This window comes from Neopsephotus bourkii, unplaced genomic scaffold, assembly GCF_033783945.1.
Source record: "Neopsephotus bourkii isolate Nb327-2 ecotype Australia unplaced genomic scaffold, CSIRO-AGI_Nbou_v1 NB_1768, whole genome shotgun sequence".
Taxonomy (NCBI): Eukaryota; Metazoa; Chordata; class Aves; order Psittaciformes; family Psittacidae; genus Neopsephotus; species Neopsephotus bourkii.
Genome location: NW_026902242.1, coordinates 11,871,307 through 11,896,766, shown reverse-complemented (window position 1 = coordinate 11,896,766; position 25,460 = coordinate 11,871,307). Strand labels below are relative to the sequence as shown.

At 38.6% G+C, this 25,460-nt stretch overlaps 1 protein-coding gene across 1 annotated transcript in view; it reads left to right on the top strand.

Annotated features, from left to right (window-relative positions):
- The first annotated feature begins 551 nt into the window (after nucleotides 1–551).
- F13B (coagulation factor XIII B chain) overlaps nucleotides 552–25,460 on the top strand; it is a 301,636-nt gene continuing 276,727 nt past the window's right edge. The window contains exons 1-18 of the mRNA XM_061379234.1: nucleotides 552–679; nucleotides 2,489–2,689; nucleotides 3,188–3,373; nucleotides 3,808–3,984; nucleotides 4,141–4,317; nucleotides 6,020–6,199; nucleotides 6,522–6,626; nucleotides 7,295–7,477; nucleotides 8,078–8,281; nucleotides 8,758–8,940; nucleotides 9,627–9,820; nucleotides 17,436–17,649; nucleotides 18,404–18,592; nucleotides 19,628–19,804; nucleotides 20,788–20,964; nucleotides 21,283–21,465; nucleotides 21,556–21,756; nucleotides 22,048–22,245. Of these exons, the coding sequence (XP_061235218.1) occupies nucleotides 598–679; nucleotides 2,489–2,689; nucleotides 3,188–3,373; nucleotides 3,808–3,984; nucleotides 4,141–4,317; nucleotides 6,020–6,199; nucleotides 6,522–6,626; nucleotides 7,295–7,477; nucleotides 8,078–8,281; nucleotides 8,758–8,940; nucleotides 9,627–9,820; nucleotides 17,436–17,649; nucleotides 18,404–18,592; nucleotides 19,628–19,804; nucleotides 20,788–20,964; nucleotides 21,283–21,465; nucleotides 21,556–21,756; nucleotides 22,048–22,245 (3,211 nt within the window). The 5' untranslated portion in view covers nucleotides 552–597. The remainder of the gene's footprint in view (nucleotides 680–2,488; nucleotides 2,690–3,187; nucleotides 3,374–3,807; nucleotides 3,985–4,140; nucleotides 4,318–6,019; nucleotides 6,200–6,521; nucleotides 6,627–7,294; nucleotides 7,478–8,077; nucleotides 8,282–8,757; nucleotides 8,941–9,626; nucleotides 9,821–17,435; nucleotides 17,650–18,403; nucleotides 18,593–19,627; nucleotides 19,805–20,787; nucleotides 20,965–21,282; nucleotides 21,466–21,555; nucleotides 21,757–22,047; nucleotides 22,246–25,460) is intronic.

Here is a 25,460-nt window from a genome sequence, read left to right as displayed (position 1 = left end):
GTCTCTGCTTCCTCCCAGTTTCCTCCCATCTTCACAGGCAGAGCATGAGACACTGAAAAGTCCTTGATCAAGGTAAGCAGTACTTAGCAACAACTAAAATATCAGTGTGTTATCAGCATGTTCTCAGACTAAAGCCAAACCATAGCACTGCACCAGCTATGAGGAAGAAAATAAACTCTGTCTCAGCTGCAACCAGGACACAGGTTATAAAAGGGGGTAGGTTGAAGAAGTGGGGATTTTCCTCTTACTTCAGTTAAGGCAAATAATGTGATAACAGAATGCCCTTTAAACTTGGAACTCAAGAGGTTCTGCAGGGAACAGTGTTCAATTAGTTTAAATTGTTCATAAGCTTTTTGCCTGGTTTCACTGCAAAATGACAAAATCTGTCCTCTTTACAGGTGTAAAGTATGTTAAATGGAAGTAGAATTCTGCAAGGCTAGTGTTATGGCATTTAGAGAGCTAAAATAACTGAAAGCAGTGTTTTCAGTGACATTAAGAATACCGTGTACGCTAAGCCATTTTTGAACATCCACCTTTGAAAATCCAGTTAATTATTTACAAAAGTAAAATTTAGTTTGCACAGGTGGTGAAAACTTCATGGAGACAGTAATGAAGATGAGATTTAAAAGCTGTTTTTTCTTCCTAGTTATGATGTATTCAGGCAAACTCCTTGCAGAAGGTAAATACACTGAATTCTGGTGTTAATAAATGTACATTGAAACTATAGCATACAATCTAGGTAACTTAAGTACACTGTCTTTCATATATTTACCTAGAGTAAACACTGGTTTTTAAGTATAATTTTGTTGTGAGATGGCTGATCATGATTCAGCTGTCGCTAGCTCCGGGCTACAGCTTCACATCTGAGTTTCAAAGATGTAATATTGAAAGGTTCAGACTTTTATTCAGAAAAGGTTTCTTTTGAAATGTATTTGAGTGTTTTACAGCATTTAAACAAATTGACTTTTGTACTATTAAAATATTTTCTACACTGATGTGTCAGGAATTGAAGTGTTTTGACTTTAACACAAAGCAAAACAGTGGAAATTAAATGGAACCTTGCAGAAGCTACTTTGGGGTGGTTCTGCATTTCCTATCGCTATTTTCAGGGGTGCTTAAAACTGCTGAGCTTCTATAGTTTACATACCACTTGAACCGCAAGGTCAGAGAGGTGTGGGCTATATATAAGGGTACACCTCTATTAGTTGAAAAGGTGTCCTTTTTTCAACTTTAATTTTATACTACTGTATGTTTAACTCAAGAATATTTGTTGCAAACCACCTGTCTTCACTAGAGTTTTGTCCTTTACACAAAGCAGTTGAAATTACTCTGATGATACCCTTTGGAAAGCCAAAAAAAGGTATGTAGATAGCAACCATTTCTGTCTTTTAGTTACTTAAAAACCATAATTACCCTCAGGTTTGGTTTTGGTGTTGTTTTGGGGTGGTTTGATTGGTTTGGTTTAGTTTGGGGTTGGGTTTTTTCCAATTTGTATGTAATAGGGTGGTTGTGTGAGGAAAGGAGTTATTAAAAAATAATTATCTTGGCAATTTGCATTTAGTAAAAATAAGAAATTTGCAGAAAATTGTAGTAATTGCAGTAAATTCTAGTGACGTTACTGAGTGAAGAAGCAATAGTTTGTTGTTTGGTTTTAATGTGTAGTGCGAATGCAGCAGTGCCAACGTGTGGGAGAATTCCCCAATTCTAGTAAGATCCATAGGTGGTAATTCAGTTTTTAAAGCTTGATTCTTCAGGTTAGATTGCCTTGTAGTGCCATGGAGAGAGTTTTTGAGATAACTTTGTAAGAAATATGAACATTAGTATTGCTTTTTGGTAGTTGTATTGTTTGGGTTTTCCTTTTGTTTGCTTTGGGTTTTAAGTAGCTTCATGCCACATTCAGCACAATTCCTTTTAAAGGTGTTCTATTATTGTTTTGTCGTATTTTATTTGTCGTTCTGCTTGTTCTTTTCTAAACCTCAATTTCTTCTTTCTTTTCCTTTGATTATGATCTTAAATTATCTTTCTTCAGCAACTTTAACTCCTTTATTTCCTTCTGGCAGTTTGTCATACTGTTCTGATAACATTTACTTAATTAAGGAGCTATCACATAGCTAACCTTGGCACTGTTGCCAGTGGATTTCAGAGCAGGCATCAGCATGTTCATGCAGCAAAGTGTGCTCATGTCTTCTGGTTTAAATATAGAGTCAAATAAATGTGTTCTGCATCAGCATTGCCCAGTTTGTATCAGGAAGTTTCATTCTACAGCTGATGTTCTTGTGAATGTAAAGAACTGATGTAGCTGTAATATATCTTAATTTCAGTGAGTCTTAAAAGACCCTTCCCGCTTGCAAGTATTCAGAATTTCATTCACCTTGTTTGAAAGCCTGAGTCAATGTAACTGATATTAAATAACCTAATGCAACAAAGCTTATATCCGGGCTGAGACTTTTAGTGAGATATATATTTACCTTTTTTTTTTTTTTCCCAGATAAACCTTGTGATTTGCCACATATAGAAAATGGAAGGATTGCCCAGTACTACTATAATTTCAAAAGTCACTATTTCCCTATGCGTAAAGGAAAAAAGCTTTCCTATTCCTGTATGGTTGGTTATACAACTGATATTGGGACTCAAGATGGAAGAATAACTTGTACTGCAAACGGCTGGTCTCCAGTGCCACGCTGTTACAGTGAGTTAGCTTTATTAATCTCCTCATTGCTTCTAGCAGGAAAATTTTTTCTAGCAGCTGTATTTCCTGGAACATACAGGAGCAAAAGCTGCATAACAGGAGGGATATGTATGTGTTAAGACAAGGTGAAATCAATCACTTATGTATATAAACTACATCTTTATACATGGAATATGTTTACAATAATACATATTTTAAGGGCTTTAACCTAGTGTGTTTTTCTAAGAACACCAAGAAAGTTAACCAGTGTCCTTATTTTAGGAAGTAAGACTATTTCCCCTCAGATGTATATCCTCTAAAGCCTCCCTAGCTCTAGGTTCCTTGATTGTCATGTTCTGTGTTATTATCATCAATTTGATGTATTGTTTGATAAATATGGTAGTTTCTTCAATAGGTCGAGACAAGATTAGATCGGGATAGCTAAAAGTCCCTTCATTTGCTTATTAGAGGGCAAGAATGCTCCATTAACTCCTTCTACTCAAGCTGTCTCTAATTTAGGAAAATGTAACAAGCCTCTTTTGGAGAATGGTGCTTTTTATGGTACAGAAATGTATTTCAAAGTGCATGAGAAACTGCAATACAAATGTAATCCAGGCTACCACTCTCCAAGCGGTGGAACTGAAGATACAGTACAATGTCAGTCAGGAAGATGGAGCTCCCAGCCAAGCTGTACTAAAAAATTTGGTAGGATTCTGCATTTTTCTCCTTTATTATCCCCTATCTATATATAATTCTACTGTCCTTGCTGTACCTGTAGGGCCAAACTGCCTGTGTCAGGTTATGATCCAAGTACTCCCAAAGTGGGTTCTCAGCAGCACCTCATGGGAAGATGCCAGATTTCACATGTTGCTAGTTTTGTAACTTTGTATAGATAAAATTACATGTATAGATGAAATCACATTGTTTCAGATAAAATCATCCAAACTTTCTTCCCAAATGATGACTGGAAAAGTCATGCAAACTACTGCATTTTTAATTCGTCAGTATTCATAAAGATTTTTACGAAGAGTTTTGCCTTGGATATAACCACTTTTAAGGTGTATCTAAGGAAAATTTTAGAATAATACCTTGAAATGAAAAGAGTGACTAATATTATGCACATGTTTTATTTCTTTAAGAGTCATGTCAAGTACCAAGTTTACATCATGGCAATTACTTCACAGCCCAGCAAGAGCTTCAGCTGAATGAAACACTGCTATACAAATGTGATGAGGGATATCGTACTGCAGGAGGAAACACTACAGAAGAAGCAGTGTGTCTATCGCATGGGTGGTCCCTTCCTCCAAACTGCAGTAGTATGTAGTGGGCTGGAATATGTCAGTTTGAAATTTGATTTATCCTACAAATGAACAAAAATCTGCAGAAAGGCTTGGTTTATAAGCTGTTGGGGGCAGGGTGGGAAGGGGAAGGCTCCCTCAGCTGTTATTCACTGCTTTGTGTTTTCTTCCTAGGAATAACTTGCTCCTCTTTGAGTGCAATAGCACATGGAGGTTTCTATCCTGTGAAGAAAACCTATGAAGAGGGAGATGTAGTTCATTTTTATTGTGAGGAAAATTATTCTGCCAGTGAATTTGACCTAATTCAATGTTATTATTTCGGATGGCATCCAGACCCTCCAGTGTGTGAAGGTACCTATTTTCATAGTTTTATTATGTCAAATTCTTAGTGAACACCTTCTTTCATGAAATGCTACATGAATACAAAATAAAAATACCCTTTTTTTCTACCTACTCACAATCCAAATAGAAATCAAGTGTTAGCTGAAAGGGCATGGAGCCAAGGTAGCAGGGAGGGAGACAATGGTACTTGGAATTAGTTTACAGTGGACTCTAACAATAGAGTGGATTCTATCTCTTCCTGTTGCTTCTTTGTATGGTGGATCCTGGAGAAGCAGAAATCAACAATTACAGGGAAGTTGTTGCACCTCTGAATCTCAAGTTAAAGCATATTCAGATGACACAAAGGTTTAATCAAGCATGTTGATTCCTGTCTTATGAAGTGTTAACATGCCTCTTGAGATGCATTAAAAATAAAATCTTTGGCAAGTTCCTCCTGATCTTAGGGAATTGTGGTCCTTTTCAGAGTTTTACAGCCTCACAAAACTGCATATGTTTTCAGCAGAATTTAACTAGAAACGTAACCAGAAGCACAACTTTAGCAATTGCTATCACTTCCCCAGTAACTGGGAGATAACAATGATTCTCAGAAAAGCAACTTGCAAAAGAATGAAAGGTCTAGTGAGCCAGGTGAGATATAAACAGCAAAAAATGGAACAAATCAACATCTAGGCTAGCTGAGAATTCATATTGTTCAGCATACCTTGATGTGGATATTGTCCCCTCTGTGTATTACTTCTGAGATTTAGGAGATCTCACTGCCTCATGGTAACAAATTCTCTGATTTATATACAAAGGGTGCCACATCTTGGTGACAGAGGATGGGACAATCGATCCTTTTTGTTGGTTTAACTTAAATGTATGGTATTCTTTTCCAATATATTTTACAGGATTTTTTCCCCATGAAGTATGTTTTTAAAGCAAATTTAATAATTGTTGGGTGGGTAGGATGGTGTGATATTAAAAATTATATTTAGATTTTAAAAATATAGATGTGTTAAGCAGAATTTTCAGTAAAATCAGTTTTTTTGTAATTCTTTTATAGCTAAACTTGTAGAAGACTCCGATGGAGTGCAAAGATAAAAATCATCTTCCATTCCTATAAGATACTGTAGTATTTAAAATGCACTAGAATATCTCAATTAAATGGCATGTGTTATTAGCCCAGTTCTGTATTTATTCTGATGACACAGCAGGAATTTTTCTTGTGTGACGCAGAGAAGGCGGAGTGCTCAGAATGAAAACAAAGCCTCAATCTAGTCTTGAGGATATTGCAGTTGTGAATTTAAGGCCAGGCTGGATGAGGCTTTAAGCAACTTGGTCTAGTGAAACTTGTCCCTGCCTATGGCAGACGTACGTCTAATACATAAACTGCTTTAAAGAATGTATCAATGGAGTTTATGGGAAATCTCTATTCCCTGAAGTCTTTCAAAAAACATTTTAAGCCTATGTGGAGAAATTATAAAGTTGTTTACAGCAGTGCAGTAGCATAAAAGCTCATGTTTACTGAATGTAAAAATTAATGGATGTAACAATTTACTGAATGTAAAAATTTTTTTCCGCTCTCCTATTTTGTTAAGAAAATGGGAGTAAGGAATTGCTCCTGATCAACCACAGATGTCTTTTCAGTTATAGGTTTGCATTCTGTACAGTACAATTAATCGTAAATATGGTTTTGATTAGTGAGAAAATAGTATGCATTTTTTATTTTCAGATATAAAAAATAAATGTCCTCCACCACCACTTCCTCCTCATGCCCATATAGTCACAGATAGAAGAACATATCATAATGGAGACAAAGTTCGTATACAGTGTCAAAGTACCTTTGAAATAAGAGGATCTGAGGAAATCCAGTGTGAAAAAGGAAAATGGACATCACCCCCTATTTGTATCGGTTAGTACTTTTTTGAAGATTGACAACTGAACAGAAACAAATATTCAGACAATGCCTTATTTATCTGGAGAGCCTCAGTTTCCATATCTACAAAACTGCTTACGTCCTCCTCCATTAAAATGGTTGAGAGGTAAATTGCAATTTAATTGGTAGACAATCAGCTCTCAAATCAAAGAGAGAGGATGAGCTGGGTGAACTCAAGTGACATGCATGTTATGTAGTTCTTCCCTAAATATTGATTTTATTAGATCTTGCAATGCATCAGTGTGTTTGTTTTGGTATTTGAACATGAGTATTTTCTTAGTTTCTGCTCTGGTTACAGGAATGGTTACAGGAACTGTGGATAAATCGGAATCCAAGACATCACCATCACTTGAGGCAGATGCAGCAACACGGGCAAGCAAAACATATCACAATGAAGATATAAGTAGGTGGACATTGCTTTTCTGTTTAAAAAGGACTTCAATAATCTCCAGTGATATTATAGGCATTTTACGACTATTACTATTCTTTTGCTGTAGTACAGTTCTTTACTCTTGAAAATATTTCCATGTGCTACAGATGTCAATGCAGCAATCTGAATGAAAGGTCATTGTTGCCCTTTTCTAGTGATTATAAACTACACCTGTATGCTTGTTTCTGTATTTATTATTTTATTTCATACATGAGCATTTACCTTCATTTTGTACCCTTTCTTTTAATGTTGTCTGAACTTGCAAATTCATGAGTATTTTGTTGATCCTTTGATCAATAGTTCCATAGGGTTTCTTTTAATTTTGAGCCCTACGTGGGCTAAATATTTCAAGCAACGAATAAATACCGTCTCATCACAGAAAAAGAACTCAATTATATTGATCAAACCAACAAGAGTCAAGAGTTGGCAAAGATGAGGACTGTACAGGTGAATAAAATACCTGTCTACAATTCAGTAAGGCAAGTGTAGAGTTTCTGGAAACAAAATTTGAAAAAGAAATTATATTGGTTTATATTTTATTTGTATGATAATTTTTTGCTCAGTCTATTGTTAGTCTAGACTTTCACCAGTGTTAACATTGTTTGAAAGAGCTAATTACCTAACTCCCTACCTTGTATTAGAAACACAGCAAGACTGTACCTCTCCACCTGTGATTAAAAATGGTGTTGTTCTTGGTCCATTATTGACAAGTTACAAAAATGGTTCCTCAATAGAATATGGTTGTCAGCGTTACCATTTTTTGGATGGACCTAGTACTGTTTACTGCCAACAAGGAAACTGGACAGAACCACCAACTTGCTTTGGTAAGTTAATGAGGTTAACTGTCTAAAGGAAAGCTATGCTACCCGATGTGCTACTCACACTAAATTTTATGAAACCTGTCAGAAAACAACCAAAACAATACTGACCTTGAATAACCTGAAAAAGCCCCAAAACAGCACAAAATTTCCAAAAGGTTTTTGGAAGATGTCAAAATTCTTGTAACAGTGACAAAACAAAGAAAAAACCAACCAAAAAACACACAAAAAGCCCCAAAGGGAATTGTCAAAACACTTCCTTATGCTAACAGTTTAAATTTACTGTGTATTAACAACTGTTTTAAATTTACTGTGTATTAACAACTGTCCTTGAAGGGCGTACCAAACCTGTCAGCCAAATCTGATGGGCCAGTTTTGATGAATGACTGTTGCTATTAGAAAAAGTCCTTTCAAGTTATAGTGAAGAAGTTCCTTTCTTCAATAGTAAACCTTGGCTAATGTATGTTTACCAATACTTACAGAAACCAGAGGCTGTCAGAAGTGTCTTTTTTCTGTTATTTTCTGTTCCCAAGTTAGGTTGGGTTTGTTTGTTTTTTTTTTTAATGTTATTTCTGTTACTTCAGCTCATTTCTTTACATTTCCTAGAACCGTGTATTCTTAATGTAACTGATATGAACAGCAACAACATAGAGCTTAGATGGAAACAAGAAGAATTAATTTTTCTTCATGGCGATCTCATAGAGTTTAAGTGTAAACAGGGATACAGTTTTCTCCAGACTACACTTCCGTCTCCTGGGAGGACACAGTGCAGCCACGGCAGGCTGAAATATCCAAAATGCATTATGCAAGGTAAACCAATACTTTTTTATTACCTTTTTAATTAATCAATGTCAAACTTATTTAGAAATAATTTGCTTTGGCTTTGTGGGCCTAGAATCTGTTGTAAATAATAGATGTTTAGAATTCAACAATACAGATATGCAGATGCCCATGCACAAGACACCTATAATGTTAATTATATCCAAGCATGGAAAAACTATACAGCTTCTTTGACGGGGAAGGCTGTAAAAAGGAGGCAGGAGCTCATCTCCAAGAACAGAGAATTCAAAGCTCTGTAGAAAGACAGGTGCAAAACATTAAGCACACACAAGGGATTTCCTATAGTTAGAGTTAAGCAGAGATTGATTTCTGTTCTGGGACATAATGAAATAGCAAGAAAGTACATTGAGAATTGATAGGCATCTAGTGTGGACAGGCATTTAAAGCTGCTGATTTGTTAATTTCTGAAGCTGACTGTTTCTCCAATGTTTCTAATGTCATTTCAGCTCCTACAGAAAAATGTGACTCTCCACCTTCTGTTGTGAACGGAGCTCTTACTCTCCCACCCCTGACTCAATACGACAATGGTTCTTCTGTTCAGTATAGTTGCTCTGAGTACCATTTTTTGCAAGGATCTGAGAAAATCTACTGTTCTGAGGGACAATGGACTTCGCCACCAGTGTGTATAGGTAGGTTTGATAAGAATTTATTCTTCTCTGTAATTCATAAAATCATAGAATACTTTGGAAGTCAGTTTTAAATGTCATCTAACCCACCACCCTCTGCAATAAGCAGTGATGTCTTCAGGTAAATCAGGTTGCCCAGAGCCCTGTCCAGCCTGACTTTGAATGTTTCCAGGGATGGGCCATCTACCACCTCACTGGGCAACCTGTTCTAGTGTTTCACCACCCTCACTATAAAAATGTATTCCTTACAACTGTCTGAATCAACCTTCTGGTTGAAAACCGCTGCCCCTTGTCCTATCACAACAGGCCCTACTAAAAAGTCTGGCCCCATTTTTCTTATAAGCCCCCTTTAAGTACTGAAATGTTTCAGTGTCTCCCCAAAGCCTTCTCCAGGCTGAACAACCCCAACTCTCTTTAAATTCAGATACTGAGAATTTATAAGTTGGATATTGTCAAGTAGAACTTTAAGATCTCAACTTCATTTTTTTCTTTTTAAAGATGAAAGCTTTAATAGGAGCCAGTGCAAGCTTGTCTGGCCTTTGGGGTTCTTTTCCCCTTAAATATGATATGCCTGCAGTATCCAAATTTTCATGCATAGTACATTAGGAGAATGGGAAATAATCTATAATTTTAGTGTTGACTAGTTGAAACCATGTTACATTAACACTGATTACATCTCTTTTCTTTAGAGCCATGTATTTTGTCAAAAAGTGAAATGGAGAAAAATAATGTGCTGCTGCAAGGGTTCTATGAGAATCAAGTTTACTTTTACCATGGGGATTATGTTGGTTTTTACTGTAAACAGAACCATTTTGGAGCAGAATCTGGTACAACGCTATTTCAAGTGCAGTGTAAGAGAGGACAGCTGTTGTATCCAAGGTGTGTTGAAAGAGAAAAATAAGCATGGACTTCAGGAAAGCCTACCGGAAAGGTATGTGCATGTTCTTTACCTGGTATTAACACCTGAATTAAAGTGATCTTACATTTTTAAGATCACTACGGTCAACTTTGAAAAATGAGTGATCAGTTGCATTGCTGGGTCTGAGCATGAAGGGAAAGGGAGGTGAAAGGGCTTTGTGGTGTGAGGACTGGGAGTGCAACAGAAGAATGTAATATTGGCATATGCATGGAAAATTTAGGATGTAGGAGTTTCATAACGTTTACAGCAATAAACCTGAGGATGCTTCACAGTCTGGAAGGCCAGAGCAGAGCCACCACAAAGAGGAGATGCTGAGCAAGTAGTGCCCTTTGTGAGGACATTGACAATTTTGACAGCATGGATGCTTTTGTGACTACAGAATATAGCTAACTTGAGACTTTGTGCCCTTCAAATGGATGGTAAACTAATTTTACAGTGAGGCCTATTTTATACATCTTAACAGTGCCCATCTCTCCTTTCACAGGTAAGAACCCTCTAACGGACAAGGCTTGAAGTACAAGAATAAAAAAGCAAGTATAAAAACAAAATTTAATTTAAGGGATCTATGAAACCATTTAAAACCTAAAAACATGCAACTTCTACTGAATAGTTAATTATTATTATTAAAAAAGGTCAAGCAAGCATCATTTTGCTAACTGAGAGCATTTAAATTATTAAAATATCTAGTCCAACTATTTTGTATGATTTCCTATGACACTTAAACATTGGTACTTTTGGAACTTTGCCTATGAAGATATGAAGAAAGTTCAGGAATGTGGACATTTGCCTTGCATCCATTTTATTATGTTTTAATAAAAATGTCACTGTAAGGGTTTCTTCTGTATTTTGTGTAAAATCCATCTTTCTCTGATATTATTGCACGTATGTGTGCTGTTCTGTATAGTTTTCCAAAGGTTTTGTGAGTGCCAAAAGTACCAAAAAGCAATTCAAGCACTTAAGAAATAGATGAATTCTGCTTATTTAATCAAAACCCAGCCAACCATTTGGTGGGAGAAGAAAAGGTTGATAAAAATAGCTCTTCGTACACTACTTACAATAGTGTTCCAAAATACTTTCAAAAGAGTAAAAAACCACTGTTTTGTAAAGCATTATCTAAAAATTTAGACAAATAAAACGAGATTTAGCAACTTAACAGACTTCTGATGTATGATATGTAAATCCAAACTAGATGTTCACAGCTTTCACTTCTAGGTCATGTTTTGAACAACTATTGTAATGTGAATTTATGAGTCTTTCTCAGTTAAGAAATACTGTAAGCGTTCATTTAAACAAACATTTTTAACCGGTAAAGTGATCAGTTTTTAACCGGTAAATTTTGCTGTATTGAGCGTTGTTACCTTAATAGCTGGCACCTAGGCTTGCTGGGTATCCAGAAACTATTTGTACTGTGGCTCAAATACGTAGAAATTTATTTCAGTCTCTGAGTTTTTACATCCTAATAATTCCTGTGTCTATGATAGATAGATGAAAAATCTCTTTCCCTTTAACATGAAAAATGTTTACATGATGGACTAGATCTTGTCTTGATTTAGCAAAATCTTGCAGGGCAACTAGTACATCTGTGACTATATCAATAACTCCACACAAGGTCAACATTACCTAGGTATCAGAATCAGAAAAAACAAATCTGGATACAGATGTAACCAAACTGGGATGAATGGGGAAAAAAGTGATTTGGGGCAGGTTGTTTATTTGAAAGGATACTGGGGTGGAGAAAGGGAAGTACAAACATGGTGAAAGGAGGAACATTAAATAATAAAAAGAGTAATATGGGATGCACATGATATAATTCAGACTCTCTGGGGATACCAGTCAAGTAGGTCTGTGCTTGCTCACCTTAGTGTTGATTAGGCCGAACCCCTAAATCTGTAGTCTTGACTATACTACAGAGACCAAACCTGTTCTTATGGTCTGGAAGACTAATTCAGGGCATGGAAGGAGGGCTTATTCTTTAGCTAGCAGGGAAAAACACCTCAGAGAAATAACGAGCATCCACATATTGCTATGTTAGTGCCTGATGGTGTCAGCATCTTCTCAGTTGCTTCCTAACACCAGCCTATACCAGTGCTTTTAATTCTCCTGTTCTTGGGGGTTTTTTGCAGCATGTTCAGGACAGCATCCAGGTATTTTCTCTGGTAAAGGAAAAGTGTATTTCATTTTTGCCTTTACAATTTTTCTGTTTTCATGAATTATCTGAAAACAAAATTGTTGCTTGCAATTTGAAATCTTGGACTATGTTATTTCTGTTAAGTAGCACGGCAGAATTATGTGAAAGAAAATGAGAGCTACAGCTTGGGTTTCAAAATCTGAAAAAGCTAAGAAAAATCTGTGTCAAATCTTGAAAATAAAGATTTACAACATGAACTTAACAAAACAAATTGAACACAAAATTCTCACAGAAGCTGATGAAGACACCAGAAGTGCTCAAGTTGCTTTTTGTAAGGTAAGGAAACTTTGTTAAGGACTCCTTTCCAGTACTCTAATTTTGCCGGAATATATTTGTGAATGTGAATGCATGTGGCTAGGCAGTGTGGGAAGACATAGAGCAGATACATACACTGCTGTCATAGCAGAGAAACTGCTGCAGGCAAACAGCTCAGGCCTGCTGTTTTCCTAGTGCGGATGAGATGCTGAAAGCACACCTGTCAAAACACTGTGCTTAGTGTATGCGGATTATATAGTGCAAATGAGGCTCAGTGATATATAAGCACAAGAGTGTTTCTGACCTCCTAAGTGTATTTGGAAGAAGAGAAAGAATTTTTTCTTTGACATTATTTGCTTAGACGTACCGGACCATGGTGCTGGAGTAACTTTTAAGATAACCATCAACATACCAGAGACCTCAGTTTTACCCTTTATCAGCCCTGAATTTTTTGCTGTGCTTTCCGCATAGTTAGGCATAGGATTGCAGAAGAAGAATCATGTTGCTCAGGACTCTCTCTGGCTGAGTTTTTAGTATCTCTGAGGAGATGTTTTCTAACCTTTCTGGGCAGCCTGTTCCAGTGTCTGCCTACCCTCGTGGTGGATTTATTCTCCTAATATCTAACTAGAGCTCCTTTTTCTGCAGATTTGTGTCTGTTATCTCTCATCCCATCACTGTGCACCTCTGAAAAAAGTATGACTCAGTCTACTCTGTACTCTGTCATTAGGAAGCCAAAACCAGAAATAAGTGTCCTCACAGCCTTCTCTTAAGAAACAGTTAAAAAAGATAATTCTGACTTGGGAGTGGGTAGATAATATGATAACATTTCTGCACCAAGTTTGACTTGTGCAATTTTTTTCAAGATCAACCTTTTATTTTTATCATAAAATGGTTTGAGTTGGAAGGGACCTTTAAAGATCATCTTGTCCAAACCCCCAGTCATAGGCAGGGATATCTTCCACTAGACCAGGTTGCTCCAAGCCCTGTCCAGCCTGGCTTTGAACACTGTCAGGGATGGGGCAGCCACAGCTTCTCTGGGCACTCTGTGCCAGGGCCTCAGCACCCTCACAGGGAAGAACTTCAGTAAAAGGAAAAGAATTTCTTTAAAAAAATTTTCTTCTTTAATTCAAATTCATCCTCTTCCAGTTTAAAACTATTCAATCATGAGAGACAGGCCTTTCCTCTTGCATAACAATCTTGCACTTGCACATGTTTTGATCAGATGGAAAAGACATTCCATTTATGGATTCTTGCCGCTGTGGTACATAATAGAGAAAACTGACTTTTGTATGGATATAAACTCACAGACCAGGGCAATTCCTGCAACCATCAAAGTTTTGAGTGCTGTATGTGCTGATACAGACTGGCACATTTTAACAAAGGTGAATCTTTTCCCCAGTGAGGTTTCAACAACTTTTATATCTTCTTTAAAGTGTTTCATGCAGTAAAGCTGCGGGTCTGTTGCCCAGACCTGTTGCCTTTAAAGAGCTCTGGGTTAAGCATATTTGGTAAATGTAAAAGGCCCCTTTTTAAAGAGCAGTACTGGAGAAAATGGGGAGAAAATCAGTCTGCAAAGCATGTGGGAGAAATAGAATTCAGAGCAATTTCCAATGTTTTAAAAAATAGTAATTTGCTTTCTGGAGTCCTGAAAGGTATCACAGGCCTGCAGTCCAATAACTGATATCAGAAGGGAAAGATAGCTGTCTTGGAAATTTTGGGTAGAGTGGATACAAGAGCAGTATTGCACCATTCAGTGGCATGTAACTTAAATTTTCTTAATCAGCAGCAGATTTCATAGAGCAAGAGGATAGTAATTTCTACTGTAAACTTTCTGTTTAATGACACTGACAAATCAAAGGCCCTGCTATTCTCGTCCAAGAATGGTCATCTAGTCAGGGCTGCGCAAAAGCAGTCAGGTTCTCGCTTATCTGAGCAATGCTTTCAGGTAGGCTTCAGCCCATAGCAGTATTGCAGAAGGCTGGTCTTGTTGAGCATCACCCTGTATCAAGGCAAAGCCAAAGTCATTTTACACAGCGACTATAGTCCTCTTCTACTCTGGTGTGAAGATCTGATCTTTTAAACAGTGCCTGTATTTTCTCCTCTGAGTACAAGGAAACATGATCTTGAATAGGAAGAAATGTCTTTTGTCTTTTTTTATAAAAAGAATTCTACATGTTTTGTAATAAAAATTATGCAACCTGTTTGGAGCTAACTGGCTGGAAATGGCTGCCTGATCAGCAATTGCTGTTTAGAAAATGTAACTCAGTGTTTTCCAGCTACTCAGTTACAAATGAGGCCAAAAGTTAATGACCTGCACAGATCCATAAAAGTTAATGATCTATAAAAAGGGACAGGAATGGTGGCATATAGCATGGAAATTAATTTTCTTTTAGTTCATGTTTTTTGTTTTTATTAGTGCTATACTAAAAGGAAAAGTTCCTGAGTGAGAGACCAGTCTTCCTGAAGCACAGGAGGATTAGAAGATGAGGTGGAAGTGAGCCAGAAAGACCGCACTCAGTGAAATCCAGAAAGCTTTCTTATATACTGTTTGTGGGGTTTGGTGTTTGTGTTGCAAACCTGCCAGGACTCCATAAACAACAGTCCTTAGGGCATGTTAGGCTAGCATGTAAGAATCTAAAATACAAATAATTACTTCATGTCTCTAGAAATATTAGTCGCATATTTATATTTCCTGGTTTTCTCTAAAGAATGTGCTTAGTTCCTTAAGAAAATGGTTAACATAGGTGTTAATATTAGGCATTTGTCACTAAGAGTGTTGTGGATCTTTAGAAAAAAGCCTTTTGGAAGGTGCTGTCAAGTTCTGCCAGTTGTATAAAGTGGCATATCAATGATGAAATTAATTTTGTGTATATAGTAATAGCAGTATCTGTTGATCCTCAGATGGATGCTACCATTCAGCAAACAAAACAATGCTGTATGTGTTTTTAAGGGAGAAAAAACAACTCAAAGTTGGTTGCTATGCAAGAAACTCCACAGAAAATAATCTAATATATTTGTAGTATTGTGACATGAGGAGCTCAGCTTGCTCAAAGTCGTCCTGCTGGTGCAGCCCGATAAACATGGGTTTTGCCTTCGCTAATTAAAGAATGCAGGCTCTGCACTGACTTTGCAGTGAAGGATCTCTGGGCTTGTCTGGGTTTGTCTTGAGCTGGTTTTAGCTTATTCAGCTGTGATAGCAGCTGTTCAGCAATCACCCCACTGGCTGCCTAAATGTGTTTTAGTTTAACTCTAATTCTTACTGGTAACAAGCACTTACTGAGCTATCCCTGACTCCAGACTAAAATGGGGTGTGGGAAAGAAGAATGTGGATGATATAGGAGTGGACAGAGATCAGTGACTATAAAAACAAACCATGGTGGTCAAGCAGCAGCCCCAGCACAAGTGCATCTTGGTCTTACGCAGGTAAATCCAATTTTAGTGAACAGAGACGCTGAATAACTGGGATCCAAACCAGTGGACTGTATAAAGAAAATACATTCGAACACAAGCAAATGTCAATACTTAGGAGGAAAGGACCCCTGCTACTTGAATTGAACACTTCTCAACAAAGACCCTTGTGTACTAATGGATCACTGTGGCATTCCCCTCCTGTCTTGCTTGATTTTAAGCAGATTGATAATAAATTATGGGCTCCACATATAAGGTGGTCCATAACAAAATCTTAAGTTTGAAGAGCTAAGTGCACTGTAATGTGTGTTACAAACTTAGAGGAGATTTTGGTTATGGGATTCATAATGCTTCCGTGTCAAGTTCAGTCTGAAAAGCTTTGTGACAAAACACATCAAAGCCTTTTTGCAACAGTTACATAATTTATCTGTACAGATTGCTGTGTTGCAAGAAAATTATTGGAGGAGATTGCAAGGACAACCTCAGGAATCATGGGAGTGAATACAGGAACATGCGATTCTGGGCACAGAAAGCAGCGACTGTTGCAGAGGGCATCTTTAACTCCTAAAGCTTGAAAATGACACTGTTGCACCACACCATAGTGTTCCTGCTGTGGATGGGCTGTACTACATATCAAGGTAAGTTATTAAATGGAAATCTACATTTTAATCTATGTATCTGGTGACAATCAAGTAAAATGGACTGCAGAAACTACACCATCTAGTTTTTACAGAATTCCTTTCAGAAGTTTGACATGAGAGTTATAATTTCGAACTATATACATTTGAGAATATTTGCCTTGTTATTTCCTTGTATGAGCTTGTTTTTTTTGCCTTGTGTCTGAACTTAATGACTCTCATCAAGAACCTAACTTATTATAAGCCATAACTTGCTTAAAATGCATTAGTCCATATAAATTCCTTTGTATTTAAATTTAGCTACTATTATTTTGAATATATGCTATTAAAAATGCAAAATACTGATTTGATTTTGAATCATAATGCAACTCTTTAAAAGTACAGGTACTTTATTATTTCAGTAAGTTCTATCATACAGAAAAACCCATACTGCCTGAAGGAGGTCTTCACTGTATATATACCTTTCTTAAAATAATCAGTTTTAAACTCTATGATTGATTCATTTAAATTTATTCATCATATTAAGATTATTCTCTCCCCTCTGCCTTTAAAAGTGCTTTTTGTATATAATTCATACCCTAAGAAAAAGAGATCCAACTTCTTTCATTTGGAGCTAATTTTAGAAATCTGGGACAAACAGATTTATTTGTAGAATTGAGAAAAACTGAGAATTGTGACTGCATGTCTAAAACTTTTTTCCAGGATAATGCTGGAAAAGCCAGAAACTGTACTTTGAGAATTTCAGGTGCTTATTCATATTTTCAATTAAAATATTTTCAGTTTGGTAACTTTTTTCAATGCAAAGATTGTAAAAATAGTGAAGACAATGATAATTTCTTAGAGCAAAGAATCAGTGCTGTTTATTAGTATTGTATATTCCCAAATGGAGGGATGTCAATAATTGAAATATTATTTAACTCCTGTGTACTTCCATTATTTGCAGCTGTCACTATTGTCCTATATCTATCAATTAACAAGAACTTGTACATGGTATCTGCTAGAATAGCATTGCAAACACCCATCCATCATTGATTTTGAAGAAATTGCTATTAGGGAAAAATAAGGACAATAAGAAAATGGGAACATGCAGTCAAATAACAAGAATCTGTGCACAGCTTCTGCAGGAGCAGCCTGCGAAGACCCATCAATTGTTGACTTTGGAGAAATTGTTAGTGGGAATAAATCAGTATATAAGGAAAGTGACCGTGTGCAATATGTGTGCAACCCTGGATACACTTTATCAGGAACAGAATGGTTAACATGCTTTAAAAAAATCTGGGTACCTGGGCCACCAAAATGTTTGGGTAAGTGTAACTTTTATAATGACTCTGGAACTCCTACTTTATGTTTACAATTGTTGCTAGATTACCAAGTCTGGAATGGACCATAATTAATTCCTGGATTCAGTGTTGCTTAACTAGTGGATCTTGGCCTTTAGTGTCCTAAAACCATTTACACTCAGTCGTGTTTTTTATTGCAAGAATTTTGGAGCTGTCTGGAAGGTTACAAGCAGATAAACATTTTGCCTGTACTTCCAAGAACTTGTGCAACAAGCTACAGGTACTGACAAAGGTGTCTGCCTCCTTCCACAATGATTACATTAGTTAAGACATCCTTTCATCTAGTTCCTAACTGTCCCACATATGTGGGAAGATTGCTGTTGTGGTAAGCTGCTTTGCTGTCTTCAATTTTCTCCTTGCAGCTCCTTGTTAGGAGCCTTCTAACTGGGATAAATTGGACATAATCTTGAATATTTCATTAATTATTTCAAGGACTATGATCTCCTGAAGTCAGTACTTCTTGAGGTCTTCACTGCTGTTCCCAAAGTCTATAAATATGCTTAGAAGTAGTGAATATCATTGAAAAACCTGCTAAAACTAAGCATTCTGAATTAACTGTGATGGAGTGGTTTAAGTCATCTGCATTTTACTTTTAAAAATCACTGCTGAGTGATAACCAAAATGGTTTTGAACTATCTTTGCTGAGGAGGTGCTTCACATAATAAAAGCCACCAAATATTCATACTTCATAATTTTTAGTTTTTCTTGTTTCCTTCAGCACCGTGTACCATTACAAGACAGCAACTGGAAGCCCAAAACCTTCTTCTCTCCAATGGACAAAGACGAGCATTTTTGATTCAAAGTGGTCAGTGGGAGATATTTGCATGTGTGACAGGATTTAAACTCGCATCCTCTCCTATCAAACAGTGTTTCGATGGGCATATTGAGCTTCCTTCATGTATTTCTGGTAAATATGTGCCATACTTGAATAAAATTGATTGGTCAAATACATCTCTGTGATTTTGCAGTTGTTCATGTACATGAACTGCATCTGCCTGTACTATCAGAGACTGGTTCTTCTATGAGAAATTGATTTTCCCACCACAAATGCACTCGCTGATGATAAGATTGTGTGTAAACCCAATGCAGAAGGCAAGTCACCAAAATCAAAGATGCATGATGTGAGAGAATCTGTCCTTCTTACTTAAACCAAACGCAAAAGCAGATTTCAAATTATGGTTATAATGTATGTTTCCAAATTTGCTCATCAGGAATAAATCTTTTGGTTTCTACAATTGTACAATTTCTTTATTTTTCTCATTTTATTTTTGTGCCTTCTTCAGGTAACAGGAGTATAAATGATATGATGGCATAAGTCAAGACATCTATAGTAAGAAATGCTGAAGGATCTGTAATTCAGTTGCTAAAACACTATCAATGCAGGTGGTATCTTATAAGCAAAAATTCATTTAGTGGTAGAATGAAGTGTTTTCAGAAATGGAGATAGCTTAACAAAGGACAAATGAGGTGACTGTGCACAAAGTGCCAAACGTCTGTTTTCAAGCTGCACAATTCTGATGTCGTGTATTTTCATTTATATGGCATTGCTTTTTTCTGAGATTTTCTGGAAAGCACTCAGATAATGATGATAAATCTGAATGGATTATATCTCAGGACATAATCTTCTCTTAAGGAACTCTCTTCAGGAATCACGCTTCTCTTAAAGAACTGTACATTTCTAAGAGTGACAGAAATGTAACCTTTCCTTTGCCCTAAAAAACAACCTCTTAACAATTTCACAAAGCTCTGTTCAATATACAATAAAAATAAAAACTTACGCAGTAAGTATAAACATGTTCTTCAAATTAGCAAGCCTTTTTGCTCACTAAAGCATCTGTATGGTGGAAAAAGCACACTCATTCTATTGTATATCACGTTAGCACAAGCATCAGCTTTCCGTATCTTTTGATAAAATGCCATGTGGAAATACCTCTCTTTTCAGATGTTACATGTGGAGCTGCACCTGAAATTCCCCATGCGTACATCACAAGCACTCAACAGGAGAGGTATCTGCCCGGTGCCAGAGTGCACTTTGAATGCGAAAGCAATTTTCAGATGATGGGTGGAAATTATGTCATGTGTACAAATGGAGAATGGTCACAAGCACCAACTTGTAGAGGTAGGAATCTGTGCTTTGGTATCGCCTGTTAGCACAGAGGGGACTGTTTCCCTAAACACTAAAGACTTTACCTTTTGTACTTCACTTTGTGTACCACAGCTCAGTACTTGCGATTCCTTCCTTGAGCATCACTTGACTTTACCTTGGTGCTTCTAGAAATACTGGGGATCTTTTCATCAGTACCAAAAATGTCTTGGAGAAGCAGAGCCTAAAATGTGCTGCTCTGTCATTCTCCTGTACGATGCTGCTGTTTCCCCAGAGGCTGCCATTTCAGCCTTCCTCTGTAGAAAGACGCATGAGGGCTCCTCTGTCCTGTCCAAACCCGCCAGGGAGCACCTGAATGGAAGAAGCAGTAAGGGAGGGAAACGCTTGTTCTCCTCCAGGGCTCCGCTCTGACCAATGCAGATCCCAGCAGAGACTCAGATCTAAACCATGGTAGATCTGCTGGGGCCATGAAGTGGGAAGAGTGCTTCCGTGACAAGGAACCGTCAGGAGCTGTGCTCCAGTCCCCTGCCCAAGTCCTTGGCTGCACAGGGTGAACAAGAGCTCTTTGGCCTCCGCACGTCTCCGTGGAGCTGGCTGCGCTCACCCCCCCCCAAGCAGCGCTGACGAGCTCATCCAGTGCTGCCACTCCTCCAGAGCTCTGAGTTCCACAGAGCACCAGCTCGGTGCTACCCTGTGATTTCCAGGCATTCCAGGGCTCCCTGGGGAGGGACGTGGGCACGTAGGAAGGCCGGTGTGGCTTCTCGTGCGGCCAGGTGTAGCTACAGAAACACTGGCTGTTTCTGGAAGCTGTCGTTGACGTTGCCTTCTCCTGAGGGTCCCAGAAAGAGAGCTCTCTGTCGCTCCATTGCTACCTCCACAGGGAGCTCCTGGAGCTGTGGCCCACCTGAGGCAGAGAATCCCAGCAGAAATAGGAGCAAGGGTGCAGAGGGGAACAGCTCAACCCCTGCAGCCGTGAACGCAGCCGTGTCTCGTTTCAGATGCGACGTGTAAACCTCCTCCTGAAATCGCTGGCGGGAAAGTTCAAGGTGTTAAGAAGTCGAGGTACTTGCCTGGGGAGAGCGCTCGCTACCAGTGCTGGCGAGGTTTTGAGATGAGCGGGGCTCCCACCGTAGTGTGTTGGAACGGGACCTGGACAGAGCTGCCGACGTGCACAGGTGATTTCTCTCTCTTTCCATACAGTCGCCTGTGGGTGAGACTGTCCTGGAGCTGACGCCGGGGCGTTCACTTCTCCCATTTCAGTCTCATTGCTGTGCACAGACACAACGTATCTGGTGCTCCCAGGAAAAAAACCCTTTTGCTGGGCTCTGTTCACATGAGTTTTCCAGCCGGGAGACCCAAGTGGTTTCAATCGATAGGGACACATCTGGAGAATTACCCTGGGGCTGGGAGCGGTTGCTGGCCAGGCCTGATTTTGAGAGGCAGCCCTTGACTTCCTGGGCTTTCTCTCTCATTGACTGGGAATTTCCTTCCAGGGAAAGGTGGGAAATGTGGCTCGCCTCCAGTTATTGAAAATGGAGACATTCTGTCCTTCCCCATGCAAGAATACCCGGAGGGTGCAACTTTGGAATACAAATGCCCAGACTTCTATGTCCTGGAAGGATCTCCGTCTATCACCTGCACTGATGGGCAGTGGACAAGCCCCCCAGTTTGCCTAGGTAGCCTGAAGCACGTGTTTTTTGGGGGGAAAAATGCTACATGTGTTGAGCCTGTATGGAATGATGACACTCCTCTTTTGCCTTTTCAAGTGGCCTGTACAGCATCTGAAGAAGACATGAGCAGAAACAATATTGAGCTGAAATGGACCAGAGGAAGAAAGCTGTATTCCAGATCGGGTGACTTTATTGAATTTCGGTGTAAAAGAGGCTATATGGAGGACCCAGCCTCTTCCCCATTCAGAGTAGAGTGTTTGGAGGGGACGTTAGAATATCCCCAGTGTAAGCCAGCAAGTAAGTCATCTCCTCTTTGGGCAGAGCTTAGGTGCAGTGCTACTGCATTTTCAGTGCTGAAGCCAAGGGCAAAGCCTTTAGGTTTCCTGGGAGAATGCCTTTGGGGAACCAGGGTTTGGGAGCATCCTGCAAGCTGCAAGCGGTGAAGGGTAGTGCTGTTGATGGCTGTACCTGAGCTGGAAAGACTGCCTGGCAGAGGGCCCTAGGGCTTGTGCCAGAGCACCAGCATTTCCAGAGCATCGGTTATCCATTATGAGGTCTACGGGCAAATAATGAAAGTACTTTTTTCAGGGGACTGTAGACTGAATGAGAGGTTGATGGAAATGAACCATATTCGACTGCAGTCATCAAGCTGGTCGAGTCCCTCTACCTTTGCCACTGGGGAGTATATTTTATTTGAATGCAAATATTTTTACCGGCAAGTTTCACGCCCTGAGAAATTTAGAGCAGTGTGCCGGGATGGAGTGATCTCGTATCCTACGTGTGAATGTAAGTGCTCCGTGCCCAGGACACAGCAGGGCTGCATGAGGGAGCTTTGCTGAAATTACCTGTCCACTGCTGTGAGGAGCCCCAGCAGTGCGTGTCAGGCTTGGTCTTCACGCTTTTTCCTCTTGTCTCTCTTTCAGACGCAGGGATTTTTGGATGAATGGAAGTGGCACAAAGGATTCCAGCTCTGGCAATGAAGGATCTCCACCAACCTTGTGATTTGAGCTTAAATTTTCCTGGCAATTCCCATTCTCTTGTGTTTTCTTTGCAGCTTAGTCAATATTCTGTCTTGGAATTTGTCATGGTATTTATGATTAGATGATTGCTTTTACATTTTATTCACATTTTATCCTTTTTATGTAAATGTATTTACATTCTGTAAATGTGTTTACATTTTGCCCATCCAAATGGTTGTGTTTGCATTTTATTCAGTCTTCATTCATCTCATTGTTAGTTTTATTAACCATCGTGTCCTGAAATAGGTTGGCTTTGCTGGCATTCGGAGGCAAGAATTAAAGCCTGCAGATACTTTGATCATTAGCAGGTAGAGTGTATTTGGCCTTATCCGAGCTCCTAACTTCAACTCCATGCACTTGCCTGAAAACTGTCCTAGGGTCATGGCAGAGGTGAGTGTCCTGACCACTTGGTCAGGAAGAGGAAGTATGTGGAGTCTACTTTAAATCACTCAGGGAATTCTCTGTGTCACAGACCCAGTTCTTATGGGTCACTTGAGCCTACCTGACATTTGATGCAAGGGCAAAATGTTGGGATGCAAGTAATGGGGATGGCTGGATAGGAGTGGGGTTGACTTCTTGGTCCAGGTCTTGGATGGGCCAATCTGCAGAGTGCGCAACGCCATCTGCTGATCACTAACAAGGAAGGCCTATTTGAGGCTGTAGAAATCAGTGGCAACCTTGGATGTGGTGACCATGCATTCATTAATTTTGTGATTCATGGGAGAGAGAGCAAAGCAGGTAGCTGAGTAAATCATGTACCTTAGGAAAGCAGATTTTGGCTTATTTGGGAAACAGGTAGGTGCGATTGCTTGGAAGACTGGTAGAGGAGTCCGGAAAAGCTTACAAGTCTTTGAAGGACAGAATCTTCCAAGAACAAAAATATTCAATTCTGGCAGTTAGGAGGAAAACTATATTTATCAGGACTCTGGCTTGAATAATCAGGGATTTGTACATCTTTGAAGTAGAAAACAGTGTACAGAGATTGAGGCAAAAAAGAGGTTACAAGGTCAACTGTCTATGGCATTGACTTAGCCTGTATGAATAGTGCTAAGAAAGCTGAAACTTCCCTAGAATGACACTTGCAAGGGCCATCAAGGGTCTGAAGAAGATATTCTATTACTACACTAGCATTAAAACAATAAAAATGTGACCTGTCACTAAATGGGGTAGGTGATTTGCAGACAGAAGCCCCACATGGAGCTCAAGTACTCAATGCATCCTTTGCCTCAGTGTTTACCAACAAGATGCTGTCTTCATTTCTGTAATCCACCCCATGCTGTCCTCTGCTCACAGATGAACATCCAGTGTTATGTGTACATGCAGGGGATTTGTGTCACTAAAGGACCTCAGAGGCTTGGGCACACTCACTGAGAGCTGTTTTGTTGTGGCAATGCGGTGCTGAGGATGTAATGCTCACAGGGATAGCAACCTTAGGCCCCAAAGTAAGCAAAAGCATGTGCATTCTTTGAAATCTGTTCTAGGTTAGTGTTGTTTCTCTCTGTATCTAGTGAGGATGCATGTGAGAGCAGCAGAAGTGAAATGAAAAAAAGGCTATTTAAGTTACCTCTTCTTCTGTGGTAACAGATTTAAGAATTAGATTGCCAAATCATAATTCAGGTAGTTCCTGTCTTTCAGTATTTTACCTTAGCGCAAAATAGAATTCCTTCCTTCTTAAGAAAACAGGCAAAGTATAATCACTTTTGATTATGTGTTTTAATAAATTAAGGTAGCATAAATTTTGCTAATGGAATGAAATATTAATGGCTTAATTAAAAAGACAGTATGGATTTAATAACATTCATGGTCAGTAATTTTTTTTCTTTAATCTTTATTATTTGTCTTAGGAAGATCTTTCTCTTTTGTATGCTTGCTTAGTGAAAATCAGGGTACAGAGGTTCTCTTCATATAAAATCTTAAATGTGTTTCCTCTGTGGTTTGTTGAGGTTTGCAGGCTGGAACAGAAAGGCAGTTTATGTTATAGACATAAGTATCTCTTTTGTATCTTTCTAGTATCTTTCTAGTTCTGTTAAAATGGTATATATTTTTGTATGAATCTCATTTTCTAAAACAAACACCCTCAACAGCCTTACTAGTAGGTCTCTCCATCAGCCAGCATTTTATCTGACAATATTATTTTCCTTAATTTCACAGAAATAGAGATATCCATATTGCACTATTGAAGCTGGTGTATACTCTTTCAAGGAGAAGAGAGTGATATTTATTTCCATTATCAAAAGGAGGTGGAAGTCACCATCTCCCAGATGGTGGAAGCATATATATTTTCAAGAAAATCAGCATCACTCAAATAATCTCAAATTTATACCAGTTAGTGGCTGTACTTTTTTTATAATTGTGATAAATGAGGAGAGGGTTTTGCATGTTTAGAGATAATATTTCCATCTGATAATCTGATGGAGAATTTGATCTGTTCTTGACTGATATTTTGCTGGCTGTCTGACAGGTTGACTAATGCCATCAAAAAGCTCTTTGTGATCACCTTGACTTAGTTGTTTTATGCAGGCATACGGATGGATGCCATATAGCACTGCAGATGCTATTGCTGTTGATGCTTGGTGGCAGATGTGGTACATTAAGATTGATTTAGCTGCATTTCATTCACATTGAAATAAGGGATGTTCCTTTGGTTTTTTTCTGCTCAGAACTAGAATTCCAAATTATTTTTTTTTATTTTTCTCCTTTAATTTTGAGGTATAAACACTTTCATACACGTCTAAGACCAGAAAGGAGAAGACTGAAGTTCTTTAAGCGTCAGCAGGAAGCAGGTAAAATTTCTCAGCATAATCATGGGACGAACACCTCGAGGCTGTGAACTGCTGTCTACCCCAAACTCCCTTTGAAAGCAGTGGGACTGTTAGACTCACATACCATATCCACATTTAATATCATTCAGCTGTGACATCACTGTGAGCCTAGGAAGAGCAGAGCAATGGAAGTCTATTTCCAGGATGGTGGAAGGTGTGC